Genomic DNA, 18411 nt, shown 5'->3' on the forward strand with positions numbered 1-18411 from the left:
CATCCCCTGTTGTCGTCTCACATTAAAATCCACCCACATATTTGCGTAGAGCTGGTTTGGACTGTTTTTTTTTTTTTTTTTTTTTTTTTTTTGCTTGTAAACAGTGCATTGTCTGTGCACATTTCTCTCCTGATTCAGATGAGAAAACTTTTTCACTGAAGGAAGCAATATATTATGGATAGAGGCTTGAAGCTTAAAATGTGTTGATGGATTTATTACAAACAAGCATCTTGATACTTACTTACATTACATGTGGATTAATTGTTGTGATGTTTTTGTCAGCTGTTTGGACTCTCATTCTGACGGCACCCATTCACTGCAGAGCATCCATTGCTGAGCAAGTGAAGTAATGCTGAATTTCTCTAAATCTGTTCTGATGGAGAAATACACTTTGGAATATTGGTAATATGGTAATATATTGATGGCCACTTAAGCTGATCTATTCCAGTTGATCTATTCTATGATCCTCTCTAAGTTGTATTTTAAAAATATTTTTTTAATTTATCAAAAGCAGCAAGCATTCCATTGACAATGTGGGCTCAGCAGTGAAATCAATAACTCAAATTCATAAAAAAAGCCACAGAAAACAGATTCAAATATCGCTTTAACATTCTAACACCATGTTCACTGATATCAAACCACTTTCAGTGTGTAAACACGGTGTAACGGGTTCACTCAGCTTTTAATATACACTGTGTGACCTGAAGAGTACAAATAGCACAAAAGGCATGAAAACAATCACCAACGAACATCTAACCTACATTTGCCTCAGCGTTCAAACAAGTACAGTTCTCCAGAATCATACAAGAATGTCCTGAAACAGTTTTTGTTTGCAGATTCACCACTTTTGATTCAGTTTTGATCTTCACATTGCAGATTCTTTGATGCGGTTGGCCGATTCGCTTCAGTTACTGTTTCTAAAACTGTCAGCATCAGAATTAATAACCTTTGCGATGTTATTTTGTTCTTTTTTTTGACATTCTCCATTAGTAAAACTCCCGTTCACAGTCTTCTTAGTTCTGGCCATTTCATCCAATAAGTTTTTTGCTAGGTGAATACATAAAATTAACAGATATTTGAGCTCACTAAATGTCTTTATCTGTACATTTGGACATCAGCACAAAGTAGTTCTTGTCTGTGGGAAACATTTCTTTCTCAGATGAAAGTCAGTGCAATCAGATACAAAATGAGCGCCTTTGACTCGTAGGCTTATGGGCCGCTGGACGAGCTCCTTCGTGTATCACATGAGAACAGTAATGGCAAAGAGAGGTCATCGTAGATGGGAGACCGTTCCACAGACATACCTGTCATAGAAGCTTCAAAGCATAAACCGTGCCTCGTTTACGAAACACAAACAGAATGAATGTTTAAATTGTTAGTTTTTGCATAAACTGCTATTTTTGATTCAACGCCTCAAAAGCAAGTTATTTCTGATTTGTTGGGCATGTCACATTCTCTATGTATTTTTGCATTACTTCATGTTTCTTCACCGTTCTCGTGTGTAATCATCGTACAGGAGTTTGGTCCACGACCAGATTTTTACGAACAATTTACAGTACATGCATTTAAATTACATGCATGTGTTGTATGATTGTATCAGTTTATGTAGCATTAGTTTTATGAACTATTTACATGGAAATTATGAAACGACAGTTTACATAAGAATGATTTTACGAACGTTTTATGCACATTTGTTCTGCTTGCTTTTCATGAATGAGGCCGTTTGACGTCAGCTCTCAAAATGTAAACATACGAAATTAAACCATGAAGTAAAAAAGTAAAGGCAGCAAACAGTGCATTATATCCATACTTTCATTTTTGTTTCATGCTGTATTTACATGTAAGCATTATTTGTCTGGTTTATTTATACTTTTGGGTATGTTTTGTTCGTAAACTGTTAGCAAAGAGCATGTTCCGGTTAGCAGCAGTTGGGCAGAGTTGGCAGGAACTTCCGGAAGAACTTCCTGAACTCTGTGTTGAAGACGGTGTAGATGACGGGGTTGAGGGCGCTGTTGACGTAGCCCAACCAGGTCACGATGCTAGTGACGCTGCTGGGGATGTAGCAGTCTTCACAGAGAGCCCTCATCGTGTGCACTACGAAGAATGGCGTCCAGCAGAACAGGAAGGCACCTGGAGATGACAGGTCAATGTTTTTTTAATGGACATGTTATTAACACAAACTGTTCTTCAGTAAAATGCTCTTAAGTGCACCAGACTTTATAGAACATAGTAAATACAACATTGCTGTCGGTTGGTGCAGACACTCATATAGAGTAGATATCGTTTTCTTCATGAGAACAAAATTATTAATGCAACACTTTTGTTTTTGCCCCCATTTTTCATGAGCTGAACTCAAAGATCTAAGACTTTTTCTATGTACACAAAAGGCCTATTTTCTCTCAAATATTGTTCACAAATCTGTCTAAATCTGTGTTAGTGAACACTTCTCCTTTGCTGAGATAATCCATCCACCTCACAGGTGTGGCATATCAAGATGCTGATTAGACAGCATGATTATTGCACAGGTGTGCCTTAGGCTGGCCACAATAAAAGGGCACTCTAAAATGTGTTATCACACAGCAAAATGCCACAGATGTCGCAAGTTTTGAGGGAGCGTGCAATTGGAATGCTGACTGCAGGAATGTCCACCAGAGCTGTTGCCCATGAATTGAATGTCCATTTTTCTACCATTAGCCGTCTCCAAAGGCTTTTCAGAGAATTTGGCAGTACATCAGCCTCACAACTGCAGATCACGTGTAACCACACCAGCCCAGGACCTCCACATCCAGCATCTTCACCTCCAAGATCATCTGAGACGAGCCACCCGGACAGCTGCTGCGATAATCGGTTTGCAGAAACAAAGAATTTCTGCACGAACTGTCAGAAACCATCTCAGGGAAGCTTATCTGCATGCTCGTTGTCCTCATCGGGGTCTCGACCTGACTGAAGTTCGTCGTCGTAACCGACTTGAGTGGGCAAATGCTCACATTCGATGGCGTCTGGCACTTTTGAGAGGTGTTCTTTTCACGGATGAATCCCGGTTTTCACTGTACAGGACAGATGGCAGACAGCGTGAATGGCGTCGTGTGGGTGAGCGGTTTGCTGATGTCAACGTTGTGGATCGAGTGGCCCATGCTGTCGATGGGGTTATGGTATGGGCAGGAGTATGTTATGGACAATGAACACAGGTGCATTTTATTGATGGCATTTTGAATGCACAGAGATACCATGACGAGATCCTGAGGCCCACTGTTATGCCATTCATCTACGACCATCATCTCATGTTGCAGCATGATAATGCACAGCCCCATATTCCATATTCCTGGAAGCTAAAAACATCCCAGTTCTTGCATGGCCAGCATACTCACCGGACATGTCACCCATTGAGTATGTTTGGGATGCTCTGGATCGGCGTATACGACAGAGTGTTCCAGTTCCTGCCAATATCCAGCAACTTCGCACAGTCATTGAAGAGGAGTGGACCAACATTCCACAGGCCACAATCAACAACCTGATCAACTCTATGTGAAGGAGATGTGTTGCACTGCGTGAGGCAAATGGTGGTCACACCAGATACTGACTGGTTTTGTTTTTGGAGCCCCCCCCCCCCCAATACAGTAAAACTGCACATTTTAGAGTGGCCTTTTATTGTGGCCCGCCTAAGGCACACCTGTGCAATAATCATGTTGTCTAATCAGCATCTTGATATGCCACACCTGTGAGGTGGATGGATTATCTCGGCAAAGGAGAAGTGCTCACTAACACAGATTTGTGAACAATATTTGAGAGAAATAGGCCTTTTGTGTATATAGAAAAAGTCTTAGATCTTTGAGTTCAGCTCATGAAAAATGTGGGCAAAAACAAAAGTGTTGCGTTTATAATTTTGTTCAGTGTAGTTATTGTTCTTTGTGTAAACAAATGGCAAACCATTAATAAAAAAATCATGGTCACATCAAGGACAATAACTATAACAATAATTCTAATTCTGTGACTACAGCTATAATGACGATACAGACAGGGTTGCCAGGTCTGCGAAACTAAACCAACCCAATTGCTATTGAAAACTAGCCCAATCACCTTTTCCCCCCATAGTTTTCTGTGTTCAGGAGAGATCGCTTTAACCTGTGGACTAAAAAAACAACCTACGGCAACAGTATAGATATAACCCAATTTTGCAGGAAAACCACAGAATTGGCAACACTGAACACTGAGAAACAATATTGTTGGAATCACTTTTACAATCACAATCCACCTAACTATAGCATTTAAAGCAGCAGACAAATAACTGCAGGGTTTGCATACGTTTACACATCTAACCCTGTTCTCTTAGTTTTACAGTATTTTAAATAGCTTTTTGGAGGCATATATAACTAAATTTTTAATCTGAGCAAGCATCATTTCAGATATCAGATATAAGTTATTTTATTCACTTCTACTCTGAAAGCTTCTAGACAGAAGCATTGCAGTATGGAGGGTTGCTCTTGTCAGAAATATGACCCAGCAATCTATCTGTCCCGCTCCTGCTAGGTTCCACAGATCTGTCATCCATCAGAAGTGAGAGGAAGGAGAGAACAGGTAGGATGGCTGAAAGTCACCGGAAAGGGCATCTCTGCACTCTTAAAAAATCCAAAGGTTTTTTTTTTTTCGAAGCCATTCCATAGAATAACTTCTTAAACTTAAAATTTTTGTTTTTCTCTACACTCTAAAAAATTAAGTTCATTATTGGCATCAATAATTCCACAGAGAACCTTTAACATTCATGGAAACTTTCCATTCCACAAAAGGTTATTTACTGTGGAAAAGGTTCTTCAGATTATGGAAATGTTCTTCACACTAAGAAAAATAAAAGGTTCCTTTTTAAGAACTGTCACTGAAAGGTTCTTTGGAGAACCAAAAATGGTTCTTCTACAGCGTGGCTGCAAAAACCTTTCTTAATGTGAAGAACAATTTAAAATTCTAAAGAACTTTTTGTGAAACACTCTTAAAAATAAAGTTTCTTTACCACAATTTATGATTCAGTGAAAAACCTTCAACATCCATTGAACCTTTTCATTGCACAAAAGGCTCTTTATAGTGGAAAAAGTTTGTTCAGATTATTAAAATGTTCTTCACATTAAGATTTTTTTTTTTAATTTTTTTTTTTTTTTTTTTATAACTGCTTTCTTAAAGGTTCTTTACAGACCAAGAAATGGTTCTTCTATGGCATCACTGTGAAAAACCCCTTTTAGAACCTTTATTTTGAATATTGAATGGATGTTAACGTTCTTTATGGAACCATGGATGCCAATAAAGAACCTTAAGAGTGTAGAAATTTATGTCAGTGGGGTCCAATGTACTTTGGCCTTTATGCTTTTTTATTTTGCAAACAATCAAATGTCATGTTTTATGTAAAACCTTTTTTTTTTTTTTTTGAGATCGACCTTTTGAACTTGACTGTCAATGTGTATTGTGGAAATCCTGACCTTTATCTGTCCCCCTTTCTCTGTCTCTCATGTACTCAGGGAGACAAGGGGTGAAATGATTGGCAGGTACTGTCAGTACTGTACAGAGCACATCGGTGGCACATCTCCCAGGAACCCGTGAAGAGGATAAGTGCATGTCTCAATGTGACGGCTGTCCCCACTCTGCCTGCTGGACTAAAACCAGGCTTAGATCATAATCGGATTGGAAGATTGGTGAGGAATGATTAGCCAATGAGGCTCGGAGGACTTCCTCATTTCAGCACAAGTAGAAAGAGTGTTTGTAATCACTCCTCTAAGCCCAGTACTATTTTTTTTCATCTCTTTGTTTTTTTGTTTTTTTTTCCTTGTTTGGTGATAAGAGAGAGCAGATGTGTAAATATGCATCTGCAGTTTTGTTCTGGTGCATTTTATGATTGAATCAAAGCTACTAGAAAATTAACTAGTTTCCCTTTACCTTAATAAATGTTACTTTTAGGCAAAAACGTTTCTTTGCTACTTTAATAATAAATTATCTGTCAATTTATTATTTTTTAATTAATAAAAAAATGTTTAAGCATGTCATGCTAACTGTATCCTTCAAACAAACAGGAAATTTAAGGCTACAAAAACATAAAAAAAAGCACACACAATGTTTTTTTTTCAATATAAATGCTATGCTATAAATTTCAAGTAACTTTTCAAAACTTTAATAAATGTCCCATCAATTAATTAAATTACATTATAAATTAAAATTAGCTTTTCAAATGTTCAAAATAACATTTCCATATATGGGAAGAATATTGGTCATAAAAAAACAGTCAATAATGAATAAATTTTCAGGTATTTCAGCATCATTAATTAATCATTATCAATAATTTCATTAATGTTTAGAGGGTTTATCAATCACTTTTCATAAACCTAATCACCAGCAGAAAACACAACAACAGTGAGACCGAAATTTTAGTAGTTTAGTAAAAAGATGCCCCTGAACTTTGTCAACATAAAAATTGTAGGTGAAGATTTATAAGGGAAAGTGAATATTTTAGGTGCTGTAACTGGCCTCCATTTCTTTCTTCATAATTTTTTTTTACCATTTTGTAAATGGCCCAAAGGTGTGACAGAATATTTGTACCTTAATAAATTAATTCATGTAGTCTCTCAATTAATATGGGGTCATAAAATCTAGAGAATAACAGGACATGATATATTTCATGTCTTCTTACCTACTACAACAGGAAGCACCCTCATTGCTTTCCTCTCCCTCCCATTTATTTTCGCCCTCTTCCTTTGCCGGTTCTGGTTTCGATGTTCATGGTAGGTCCCACCGGGGTAGGCGAGCATGCACACGGGCTCCGGGCTGTCAGGGTCCTGCTCCAGCTCCTCTAAGGTAATGTCAGTCAGATCTTTCTTGATCACGGGTGGCAGAGGGGGCGGCAGGCCGGACAGCGGCTGCAGGGACGCGGCAGCCTCCTGAAGCTTTCTGCAGGCCTGCATGCTGCTCCTCAGCTTGGCCTTCCGCGCCTCCTCCCAGTTCCTCAGGCCCCGGAACATCCCGCAGTACAGCAAGAGCATGATGGGGCACGGCACGAAAAACGAACAGACGGAGGAATACACCACGTAGTTGTTGTCCTCCAGCTTGCATTCGCTGTGGTCCCGGTTGGGGACGTTGTTGATTCCGAACATCACGGGGGAGGCCACAGCCGAGGCCAGGATCCATGTGGCTGAAAGCAGGACAATCTGTCGCTGATCCACGTGTTTGCGGTTGTAATTAAGAGGGATGGAGACTGCGATGAACCTGGAGCCAGCCATATGAGATATTACAAGACAGTCCATGCAAAGCTATTAAATCAACATAGAAATGTTCTTGACCCTGATGAACACATTGCTTTTATCATTATATGCTAGCCAAGCCACTGCTCCAATCTCTTATTCGCTGATTGACCCAATTATGTGTTGACCTAATATTCCCCTGAACCCTCAACTGCTAATCAGATAATATCACTCATATCCAATGTGTATGTGTTTTATAATGTGATTCCAGTTTAAGATAAAGCATAAAGGTGAATCTCACAAAACCAGTGAAATGTCCAGGTCATATTTCACCCCTAAATCTATGTTGAGAAATATAATATATAATATATTATATATTATATATATATAATATAATATATATATATATTATATATATATAATGTATATACAGTATATTACATTTCAGCATTCGATTTTCCCCAAAATTCCTTGTGGTCATCCTGAAAAAAAAAAAAAAAAAAAAAAAATGTATGCTTATTGTAAAAAAATTAATAAATTAATTAATTAATTAAATAAAAAAATTAATAAGTGTAAATTTAGAGGTGTACATTTTGAGTATGATTTGTGCAAAACACTGATATATGTGAGATTCATTCATATAATTTTATTTAATAACTGGATGATATGTTGCTTTTTTGTTTGTTAATGACTTTTAAAGTTTAATGTTATCTATGTGCAGCACTTAGGTACATTGTTATGCTTTTGAAAGGTCTTTATAAATAAATTTGAGTTAAGCTGCGTTCTCTATGAATTTTACTGGTTCTCAAAGCTGAATATCGTCCTATCAGGGATAGAAACAGCCATGTGTCTTTATTACTGGCTGAGTATGTTTGTAAACAGGAGTGTGAACCCTGAGGCATCCCAGCATCTCACAGCTCACACAGCGGTGGTCCGTGTATCTGTTCTCCACACATTGCTTTTTCATGCTGAGTGTGTGGTGACTTCTGCCAAACGATGTGTTTGCAGTCTTTCCTTGCATAACAAGTTTCACGCTGTTGTAACTCTACAGAGTGCTGTCCAGAGTGTGTATCTCATTAATCTCTCAAAGCGCCTTCTGCTGAGCCACACAGGAAGGCAGGAGGGATCTTAATGACCCTGCGGTTGACTCGGACAGCAGAGGAGGGTCTAAATGAGGAATCAGGTGTGATTCCAAGGTAATGCAACTTAATGCCATTTAGTTATTCTGAACACATCTGCTCAGTCTCTGTCTCTGCCCATCTCTCTCTTCTTTTAATCATAGCAGGAAGCCACTTTTATTATAAATGCTATTTCATAGTGTCTTCAAACAGACCCATAATTAGGAAGGTAACCTGCTGTGACCCTTACAGCTTCCAAAATATAAACTAGCTGTGTAAAATCAGTGTACTGCGTGAATTTAAATTCATCAATCCTTATCCAATTCCCATGAGACCTTAAAGGCCTGTTTTATAAATTGTATGTCTTGTACACAGCATTTTTGCAACTCTATCCCTAAAACAAAGTGATTTCTGGGTAACCATGGTGAGTTGTTTTCTTTGATAATGACTGGAAATCAATACATTTTTATTAGAAGTAGCAGAAACTTATTTAGTACTGTACATTGGCATGCAATCTAATTTGCATAAGGTTGGGAATAGGGTTATTATAGATAACTAAAACTATACATGTATTCATTACTTGAAATAAATTAATTTTAAATAAAATAAAATACAAAAAGATATATTTTTATAAGCATTTTTCATTTTCATTTAGTTTAACTTGGGATATACTAAAATAACTAAAACTGAAATAGAAATGAATAAAAACTATACAGACACATTTTAAAATAATAATAATAATAATAACAATAATAATGGTAAAAACTGCTAAACTAAATTATTAAAATCTAACTAAAATGAAAATGGAGAATGCCAAATGGTAAAATAAATAACATAATGTAAGAAAAATATATATGTATATTAACAAAAAATATAATATTATCTCATATTATCAAATTTACATACATATGGTAATTCATTTTTAAATTGTCAATTTTTTCACTTTATTTAATTTGTGCTATTTCATACTTTTGATGATGACTTTGATTAAAAAATGTGGAAAACAGTCCATGACAAAACTTTCAAAACTGATAATGCATGGGCGTCTAAGTAAAAAGTGTTGTTTTTGTCCCGCTGATATATTATTATTATTATTTTTTATAGTTGAAGTTTTCATAATTTTGTTTTTTAATTATAAATACATAGTTATTATTATTATTTAAGTGTGCCTGTTCTTATTAATATTTATACTAGTTTTATGTATTTTAGTACCTCAAGTTAGAAGAGAAAAAAGAGAACTGAAATCAGTTAAAACTTTTATTTTTATTTTTAAATAATTTTTATTTTATTATTATTTTTAAGTATTCTTATTTTATTTTTTAAGTATTCATATACTTTTAAAATTTTTAAGTAATGAGTTTTTATGAATTTTTCATTAATTAATTAATTTATCATTATTATTTTACTTTTTTGGTAATAATCCTGTGTCGCGCAGAAACAGTGTGTGCAACAGGTTGAAGTCAGACGCACCTGTCTATGCTGATGGCACAGAGGTTAAATATAGAGGCGGTGCAGAGCATGACATCCATGGTCATCAGTCCATCACATAGGGTCATATTGAGGGACCAAACCCCATCCTGGAACTGAGAAGAGAGAAAATCATCATCTTTTACTCTTCACCCATCTGTTGCTTCTATCATCCATGCCTCTGTCTATCCTCACCATTTTTTCCAATCACTCCATTCCCATGGCTCTCTGACCTCTTTCACCTTCCCCTAACTTTGTGTTCTTAGAGCCACAGCGGAGCGACTGTGAAACCTTAATTTCCCTATTATCAGCTTGGCGTTGTCACAACAACCAATCCAAACACACACACACACACACACACACACACACACACCTCATGCTCCGGGGCTGATGGTAATTTAGTGGCTGATACACATCCCGCAGTCTAAAAAAAGAGATAAAACAGCAGAGAGGAGGATTTAATGGCATTTTAATTATTGGCCTGGAGAAGAGGACAGATTCTTAATTGCTTTTTTGGTAATGGCCTCTCTCCCATGCCAACGAGCCACATTCACCCTACAAGTGGAAGGCATGAGATTATGGTGAGGGGGCTCATGTAAAATTGTAATTAACAGCCACAGCTGACTCACTGGAGCATATTTTCTCCGTGTCCTTGACCTGAGGAGCCAGCCAGACCACCATGAGCCGTTAGCTTTGCTCTCGGTGACCTTGTCCCCACTGTCTGGGGCCCTCAGTATCCAGTTTAGGGGACACGGTAACCAGCATGGCTCTGAATCCATGCCTGAATGGAATGTCCGATTGCTAGTTTTTTGGAGGCCTCTTTGGTCTCGGACCTCGCGCACACATCCCGTGGTGGCAGACAATGCGTATTGTGCGATGTGTGTTTATGACGTCCGGCTCTGGCAGAGACAGACGGTCTCAGCAGGAGGGGGCCGAATGAATGCATGTCTGCAAAGGTTTTCACGCAAGGGTAACAACTGAGTATTGATGCTAAGTTTGTTTTGCACTGTTATGGAACAGTGCCGTATAGTTGTTTATAAGATTGGTTAAGAACTTAATTACAATCAAGTAAATAGATGAAAGATTATAGATTACTGTTACCATGAAAAACATAGTTAATGGCAAGCTTCAGTTATTGTTGAAACAATGTTTTTAAGTTCACATTCTCAAAAAAAAATGACTCAAAATGTAATATTATATATTTAAGTCATTACTTTTTTCATATGATGTGTTTGTGTGTACATACACACACATGCTAAAAAATAAATATATAAATAACTTGATTTTAAAAATTTAAATAATTTTATATTTTTTAAATATTAAGTGTATGTGTATACACACAAACACAAAAAAATAAATAATTTGATTTTTTATATTACATATATATCAAAATTGGATATTTAAATATATTACTAGTGTATAATTTATAAATTTATATTTATTTATTTATTTATTTAAATATTTTAGTAAGAAAATACTGCATATGCATATATATATACACACACACATACACACACACACACAGACAGACACACATACTCAAAATTAAATGTTTAACTATTACATAAATAATTCATGCTATTTGCTTTATACACACACACACACACACACACACACACACACTCAAAATGTATTAATTTATATTTTTATTTTCCCCGTTTGTTTGTTGTTTTATTATCAAGAAAAAGGTGTTAACAATAATAGAACATAGATAAACATAATGTATATTAATTTTTTCAATATTAAGTAGGCTTTAATATTGCATATATATATATATATATATATATATATATATATATATATATATATATATGCACACACACACTCAAAATCAAATATTTAAATATATTTTAGCATTCAGAAAATATAATATATAATCAAAATGACGTAAATAATTTATTTACTTTTTTAATATTCCATGAAATCACGTTATTGCATACAGCTGACTTTGCATAAACTAGGTTTAGTATAGACATGCGAAAACCATCATAAAAGTGGTCAAAACTTACAGTGCTAGGCAACCAATAAGAAGGTTTTACCTCGTCGTTTAAGATGATCACCAGACAAACCAGCTTAGCAGGGTTTTAAAGTTGGCATCTGTTTGTTCCCTGGTCACCTTAAACATTGTAGGCGCTAATACAATATTATATCAGGCTAAATGTCAAAGTGGCTCGACTCACCTCTGCATACACGAACAGCGGTAAGACCAGAACAGCCAACAACAGATCAGCAACAGCCAAGCTCACTATGAAGTAGTTCGTGGTGGTTTTCAGCGCTTTCTCCGTGTAAACGCTCAGGCACACCAGCACGTTCCCGCAGATGATGATAACGATCAATAATATCCCGAAGATGAGCGCTGGGAAGTTGTAGTTGGTGCTGTGGCTGGAGGCGGTGAGGTTGGCCGGCATGTCTGCCTCTATAATAACCTGTCATCTGGGCATCCCTTGAGAAAACTGACCGATAAAACCCGTTTCTTCTTTGCCATGATTTGCGCGTTTCTCGAAACTCAGAAAGTTCCGCTTTGGAGCTGCGTGCTGTTATTTTCTGTCCTAAGCTCTAAGATCATCGCGCTTCATTCTTCGCTTTTCGACGCGAAAGTTTTCCGTCAGGTTCGCAGCGCGCGCATCTTCGAGCGCTTATTTCCATCCAGAGCCTTAAAAGCGGCTTAGCGACGCGTTACTGGGGCGCTGTTAGTATCTGAGGCGTTTCATTATATTACCCTGAGGTTGTAGAAAACGCTTGTGTTTATAATAGCATCACTTGTTAAAGTTAGTGTGAATGTGGCTGGATAAAGCCAGAGACGTGTCAGCCTCAACGTTTAGTTTCGACGAACAATCCTGATAATCTCGTCCTGTCGACGGGGGGTGTGACATTTTCCACGACTGGCTGAAGGTGCAGGTTTAAATCTTGCGTATTTTTAACGTAAGCTGCTGTATTAAATCGCTTATATTCATTTTTACCCTGATAGCGCACGTACATCGCGTAGACGTCTATTTGACGTCTGCATTTACATCTGCAAGACGTATTTTTTTAGAGTGTTTGCTCATCTGCAACACATCTATAGGACGTTTCCAATCAGATGTCAAATAGACGTTTAGAAGATGTCTTTAAGATGTTTACGATTTAGAACGCACGCACAGTATGTATCTTAAAGACGTCTATAAGAACTATTCCAGATGAAGAGATCTTTAACAGACATCTTTCAGACGTACGTATGTGTGCTATCTAATGATTTTCATCTGCAAGATGTCAGCTTCATCTGGAAAGCATCTTCTGTGTACAAACATCTGATAGACATCTTTAAGATGTCAGTTTTACATTCATTCTAAATCATAAACATCTTAAAGACATTTTCTAAATGTATATTTGACGTATGATAGGAAACGTCCTATAGATGTATTGCAGATGAGCAAACACTAAAAAAATACGTCTTGCAGATGTCAAATAGACGTCTCCATTATGTACGTGTGCTATCAGGGTATATTAAATCGCTCAAATTAATTGTTATCCACTGTGCAAATAGCTATAATCTTGATAGCACATTTACATCATGGAGATGTATATTTGACATCTGCAAGACATATTTTTTTGAGTGTTTGCTCATCTGCAATAATTTTTTTTGTTGTTTCCTATCAGATGTCAAACAGACATTTAGAAGATGTCTTTAAGATGTTTATGATTTAGAATGTATGTAAAACTGACATCTTAAAGACATCTATCAGATGTTTGTACACAGAAGATGATTTCCAGATGAAATGATCTTTTACAGATCTTGCAGATGTACGTGTGCTATCTGGGTTTACTGTTAAAAATAATTTCTGTTGGACATTTTTGACAACGTAAATCTGTGGAGTTTTCTCTCGCGAAACTAAAGTTGTATATCCAGATATCCACGAGAGCGCCAACTGTCATAAAAAAGTTTTTGTGTTTTAAGTCTGAGTTTGTGAATCTATAGTAAAGTGAAAAAAATAATGACAGTTTGTCCGATACTCATTCTGACATGAAGTGCTTGTACTGTTGCTATGGTTACATTAATGCAATTTTTGCTTGCGGGCGTGAAAATATATGAATTTTACCGGTTGCTGAAACATTTGTGATGGTTTTACTCTTTCCTAGTTTTTTTCCCCCCAAGATTTTAAATTAAAACCTATCTATATAATTGTAGTCTGTTTAAGGTATATGAGTTTACAAAAACAGTGTGTATAAATATACTGGGAGCAGGCTGGTTTTAGAGGGGTTTGGGACACTTCTTTAGATCATTTTAGACTTTAGAGTTTTGCATTCCGCACAGCAGGATACATATGTCATGCCTTGTGTCCCTCACAGAACAGGGCTTAAACAATATGTGTTTGTCTTTTGTAAAAAGGTTGATTAAACATCTGTCAAAACAAATTAGTGCTGCTTTCGTCCGGGCTGCTGTATGTAGAAGTTCACACAGATTTCTGCCCTGCTGAAAAAACCACCATATGTTCGTTAGGTATATTTCGACGCTGGTATGCTGGTTTATGCTGGTACTTTGCTGGTTCATGCTGGTCCTTTTGCTGGTTTATGCTGGTTCTTTTTGCTGGTTAATGCTGGTCCTTTGCTGGTTTATCCTGGTCCTTTTGCTGGTTTATGCTTTGCTGGTTTATGCTGGTCCTTTGCTGGTTTATGCTGGTACTTTGCCAGCACATGACCACCATAAACCAGCAAAAAGACCAGCACATGACAAGCATAAACCAGCAAAGGACCAGCATAAACCAGCAAAGGACCAGCGTAAACCGGCAAAAGGACCAGCATAAACCAGCAAAAGAACCAGCATAAACCAGCAAAAGGACCAGCATAAACCAGCAAAGGACCAGCATAAACCAGCAAAAGGACCAGCATAAACCAGCAAAAGGACCAGCTTAAACCAGCAAAGGACCAGCATAAACCAGCAAAAGGACCAGCATAAACCAGCAAAAGGACCAGCATAAACCAGCAAAATGACCAGCATAAACCAGCAAAGGACCAGCATAAACCAGCAAAAGGACCAGCATAAACCAGCAAAAGGACCAGCATAAACCAGCAAAAGGACCAGCATAAACCAGCAAAGGACCAGCATAAACCAGCAAAAGGACCAGCATAAACAAGCAAAGGACCAGCATAAACCAGCAAAGCATAAACCAGCAAAAGGACCAGCATAAACCAGGAAACCAGCGTCAAAACATACCTAACCAGCATATGCTGTTTTTTTTCAGCAGGTTGTTGTGTCTCTTTTGTGTCTGAGACCCATTCATTAGCCACAGTGGCTACATCAATTAATAGTGTTTTGGATACAATGATAAAGGCAATTCAGACATTATAATAGTAGTATATAATAATAAACACACTGATAGAAATAATATTTTATTGTAATAGTAATAATAAACGTAAATTAAATTACGCAATAATTTTTCTAGTCATTTTTATTATGACTGGCATGCCTCTATAATCCATTCTACTGAGGAAGCTTAGTAGTTACTGATGACATCATTATCATAATCATCATCAAAACTGTCATCACGATTAGTGTATACTCCACCGTGGCGAGCAGAGCTGCAGTGGAAATGTTTGATTGGGTCCAAGCTACTTTGATCCAGACGTAGGTTGTTGGACTGGCTTGTCTAACCTTTCAAATTAAACGGCTAAATGATGTTAAGTGTTGTCATCTGCCTTTCTAATTCAAGTTTGCTATTTCCAAGAAAGATTTTTGTAGCCCATATTGTCAGCGATGGTTGTCCGGTATACAACCAGTGAGAGTGACCGGTCTGTGTGCCACCCTGCATTGTGTCATAATCTGTTTTGCCATGGATTATCTGTATAGGTTTCATCTGCATTATGATAAATCTTTGAGTAATGCTTTGACCTTTCCAGGTTGTAAAGACGAATGCAGGAGCGTTGACCTTTTATGCATAAAATACCTGCTGTTTTGTTCAGCCAAAATGTGAGTAAAACTCATTAATTCAGTAAATTTAGTAATAATATGACATATGTTTACTGATTGAAATATTGAAGATGAATGAATATGTTGCTCGATTTTATTTTGTGGGGCTAACCATCAGTTCTTTTTTAAAGAGCAATATCTGCACTTGTGACCTTTTTCTGAGTGATTTATTATGATTGTTAATTTCTGAGGTACACATAACTGCATTGGAGGAGACGGAACGAACTTTCAGACAGCAATACATCAAACTGGTAAGATGAACAACTTTAGTTAAACTAAAGTATAAAACTTTTTTACATGAAAGTTTTGGTTGCAAAACATGTTGTGATGTGCTGTTCTTCACCTGGTTTGACAATTTAATTTATATTTAAAATATAATTATGTATAAAAATAAAATGTAAACTTTTTAGCTGCGTCTATTTTAATTATTTGGTTAAATTATGATTTAGTTGTAGGACTACTGTTTTCAGACATACTTTATTTACATACTGAGGTACACATGAAAATAATTTTGTCACTCATAAAGCACTCACTTGTGGAAGATTTGATCAATAATTTGCAGTTCATGGAAGTAAATCAGTTCTGTGTGTTTGTGTCCTGATTACAGTATCGATCCAGTCAGGGAAGTATCTTTACCAAAGACGGTACAATTGCAGTTCCACATAAACCCTTTGATATTTTCACTCATATCTTATCTTTTTCACTCTAAACAGAATGAAAGTAAACACCTCTGTTTTAATCAATGTGTTTGACATTTTCATTTTGATCTGTGCATGTTGTTGCAGCATAAATTGCCGTGTGGTTATTAAGTGACCTATAAAATAATTTTTTATCGCTTGTGTGTCTCATCAATGCAATCTCATTCCCTTCTCATTAATGTCAGATTAAACCTTAAATAGTATTCAAATAAAAACACTTACGATCACCATAAAACGTTATTAAATCTTATTTGTATTAAAGTGTCAATTTACTGTATTGTGTAAGGTTCAGTTATAGTGAAGGAGCAATAACATTAAATCTAAACATCAGGGAAAAACTGAATAGCGTACATTAACACGCAGAGCTAAAGAGACGGTTCTCTACATCAGTGATTTTCAACCGCTGGGTTAAAGGTCTGTTCTGGGGTGCGTTTCCCAAACAATGTCATAACTTGCTAACATAGTATGATGCATTGATGGAGAAACTAACTAGCTAGTCACAATTCTTTCCTGAAAAAGTAGGAACTTTGTCACACATCCGCTGTTCAAACCACGTTGTTTGAATATGGATCCAGGAAACACCAAATCGTTGAACTATGTAGGTAACAATGGAACATGTTAATGAATCATGAAAGGTGTGCCAAAGTAAAATTGAAGTAAAAGCACAAATATAATGCATAGTTTTAATTATTTTAATTTTTGTTTTGTTTAGTTTAGCCTTTTTTGTGCTTTTTTGGGGTCTTTCTTCTTATATAGAACCTTTTTGGCATAAAAAGTTCTTTGCAGTTGAGTAAAGAGTGTGCAGGCCTATAGAATAGAAAAAAGCTTATTAACTTGAACAGTAGCCTAAAATTAGTATCTTCTTTTTTCTTGTCACAATTTCAAAGGCATATTTTTTGTGCAGATTCATTTGTCACTGTTAATGTTGCTGATATTAATATAATATTTATCTTAGTGTTTGTTTCATGTGTTAGTATAGTAACTTGTCTTGTTGTTCATGCATTAAAAAATGATCATAATCACCTTTGCGGTAGAATATTCAACAATATTGCATATTGTTGGGCTTATGCATGTTGTACACTCTTAAAAATAAAAGATCCAAAAATAACCCTTTCTAGTTCCACAAAGAACTTTCCGTGAACAGTTCTTAAAAAAAAAAACACATTTCCATTTCTTAAAGAACCTTTTGAGGAATGGAATGAATCCATGGATGTTAAAGGTTCTAAAGGGAACCATCGATGCCAATAAAGAACATTTATATTTAACTGTAAAACTCCCAGTTTGCACCAGTCTAGCTATGGTGTTAGCTTTATGTCCAATGTCAAATCTGTGTCCTGAAGCAAAACCAGTCGAGAAACACTGATCTGCATTACTAACTGGTTGGTCACGGGTTCAAACCCCTTAAGCTTCAAGTGACCATCATGAATGCTCAATGAGCCACCTGTTCGTGAGGGACGCTGTAGTCTAACACATTATCCGTGTGTTTGCTGAGATTAGCTTTGTGCCATTGCATGAAAAAAACACTGCGGTAACTAACTGATATAGTCTGAAGCGTGTTTTTGAATGTGTTTGTGATCATCACAGATGGCTGACGGTATCGCTGCAGCTGTTGTGTGCGGCTGCCATGCCTACTCTTACCGAGATTGGTTTTGGCTCAGCTTGGGTAGTTATATGACAGCAGGAGGGCATTATGGGTAAATGTTCATGTAGTGTGATCTGTTGCATGAACATCTTTCAGAGTGAGGATGTTTGTTGCACACACATACAACAGCAGCTTACTGATCCGAATGTGGAAATGATTCATAAGAATATTGATTTTCAACTTCAGTGAATTAAAACGGTTATCTACATCATAAATAAAGGGAGGCAGGGCCTGACCTTTTCAAAAGGGATCTCCGGAATATATTCAGTCACAATCTGTTGATGTTCATTTTCCACAGCCAACAAAATATCACAGGAATTTGTAAATATTT

General features: G+C 36.6%; 1 protein-coding gene across 1 annotated transcript; it reads right to left on the reverse strand.

Annotated features, from left to right (window-relative positions):
* Nucleotides 1-1469: 1469 nt before the first annotated feature.
* drd4a (dopamine receptor D4a) lies at nt 1470-12810 on the reverse strand. The gene is made up of 4 exons (XM_019089374.2): nt 11977-12810; nt 9800-9912; nt 6665-7236; nt 1470-2130 (listed from the first exon to the last, which is right to left on the reverse strand). Exons 1-4 carry the CDS (start codon nt 12202-12204, stop codon nt 1919-1921), a joined length of 1125 nt encoding a protein of 374 aa, XP_018944919.1. The 5' UTR covers nt 12205-12810; the 3' UTR covers nt 1470-1918.
* Between the last annotated feature and the right edge of the window lie 5601 nt (nt 12811-18411).

Source organism: Cyprinus carpio, chromosome A25 (genome assembly GCF_018340385.1).
Source record: "Cyprinus carpio isolate SPL01 chromosome A25, ASM1834038v1, whole genome shotgun sequence".
Taxonomy (NCBI): domain Eukaryota; kingdom Metazoa; phylum Chordata; class Actinopteri; order Cypriniformes; family Cyprinidae; genus Cyprinus; species Cyprinus carpio.

Coding starts and splice junctions, on each gene's coding strand:
- drd4a (XM_019089374.2), bottom strand. CDS start 12,204: ATGCCGGCCAACCTCACCGCCTCCAGCCACAGCACCAACTACAACTTC. Junction 7,237..9,799: donor TGTGCCATCAGCATAGACAG/GTGCGTCTGACT, acceptor GGCTGGCTCCAG/GTTCATCGCAGTCTCCATCC. Junction 2,131..6,664: donor GGTGCTTCCTGTTGTAGTAG/GTAAGAAGACAT, acceptor TGTCATCTCCAG/GTGCCTTCCTGTTCTGCTGG.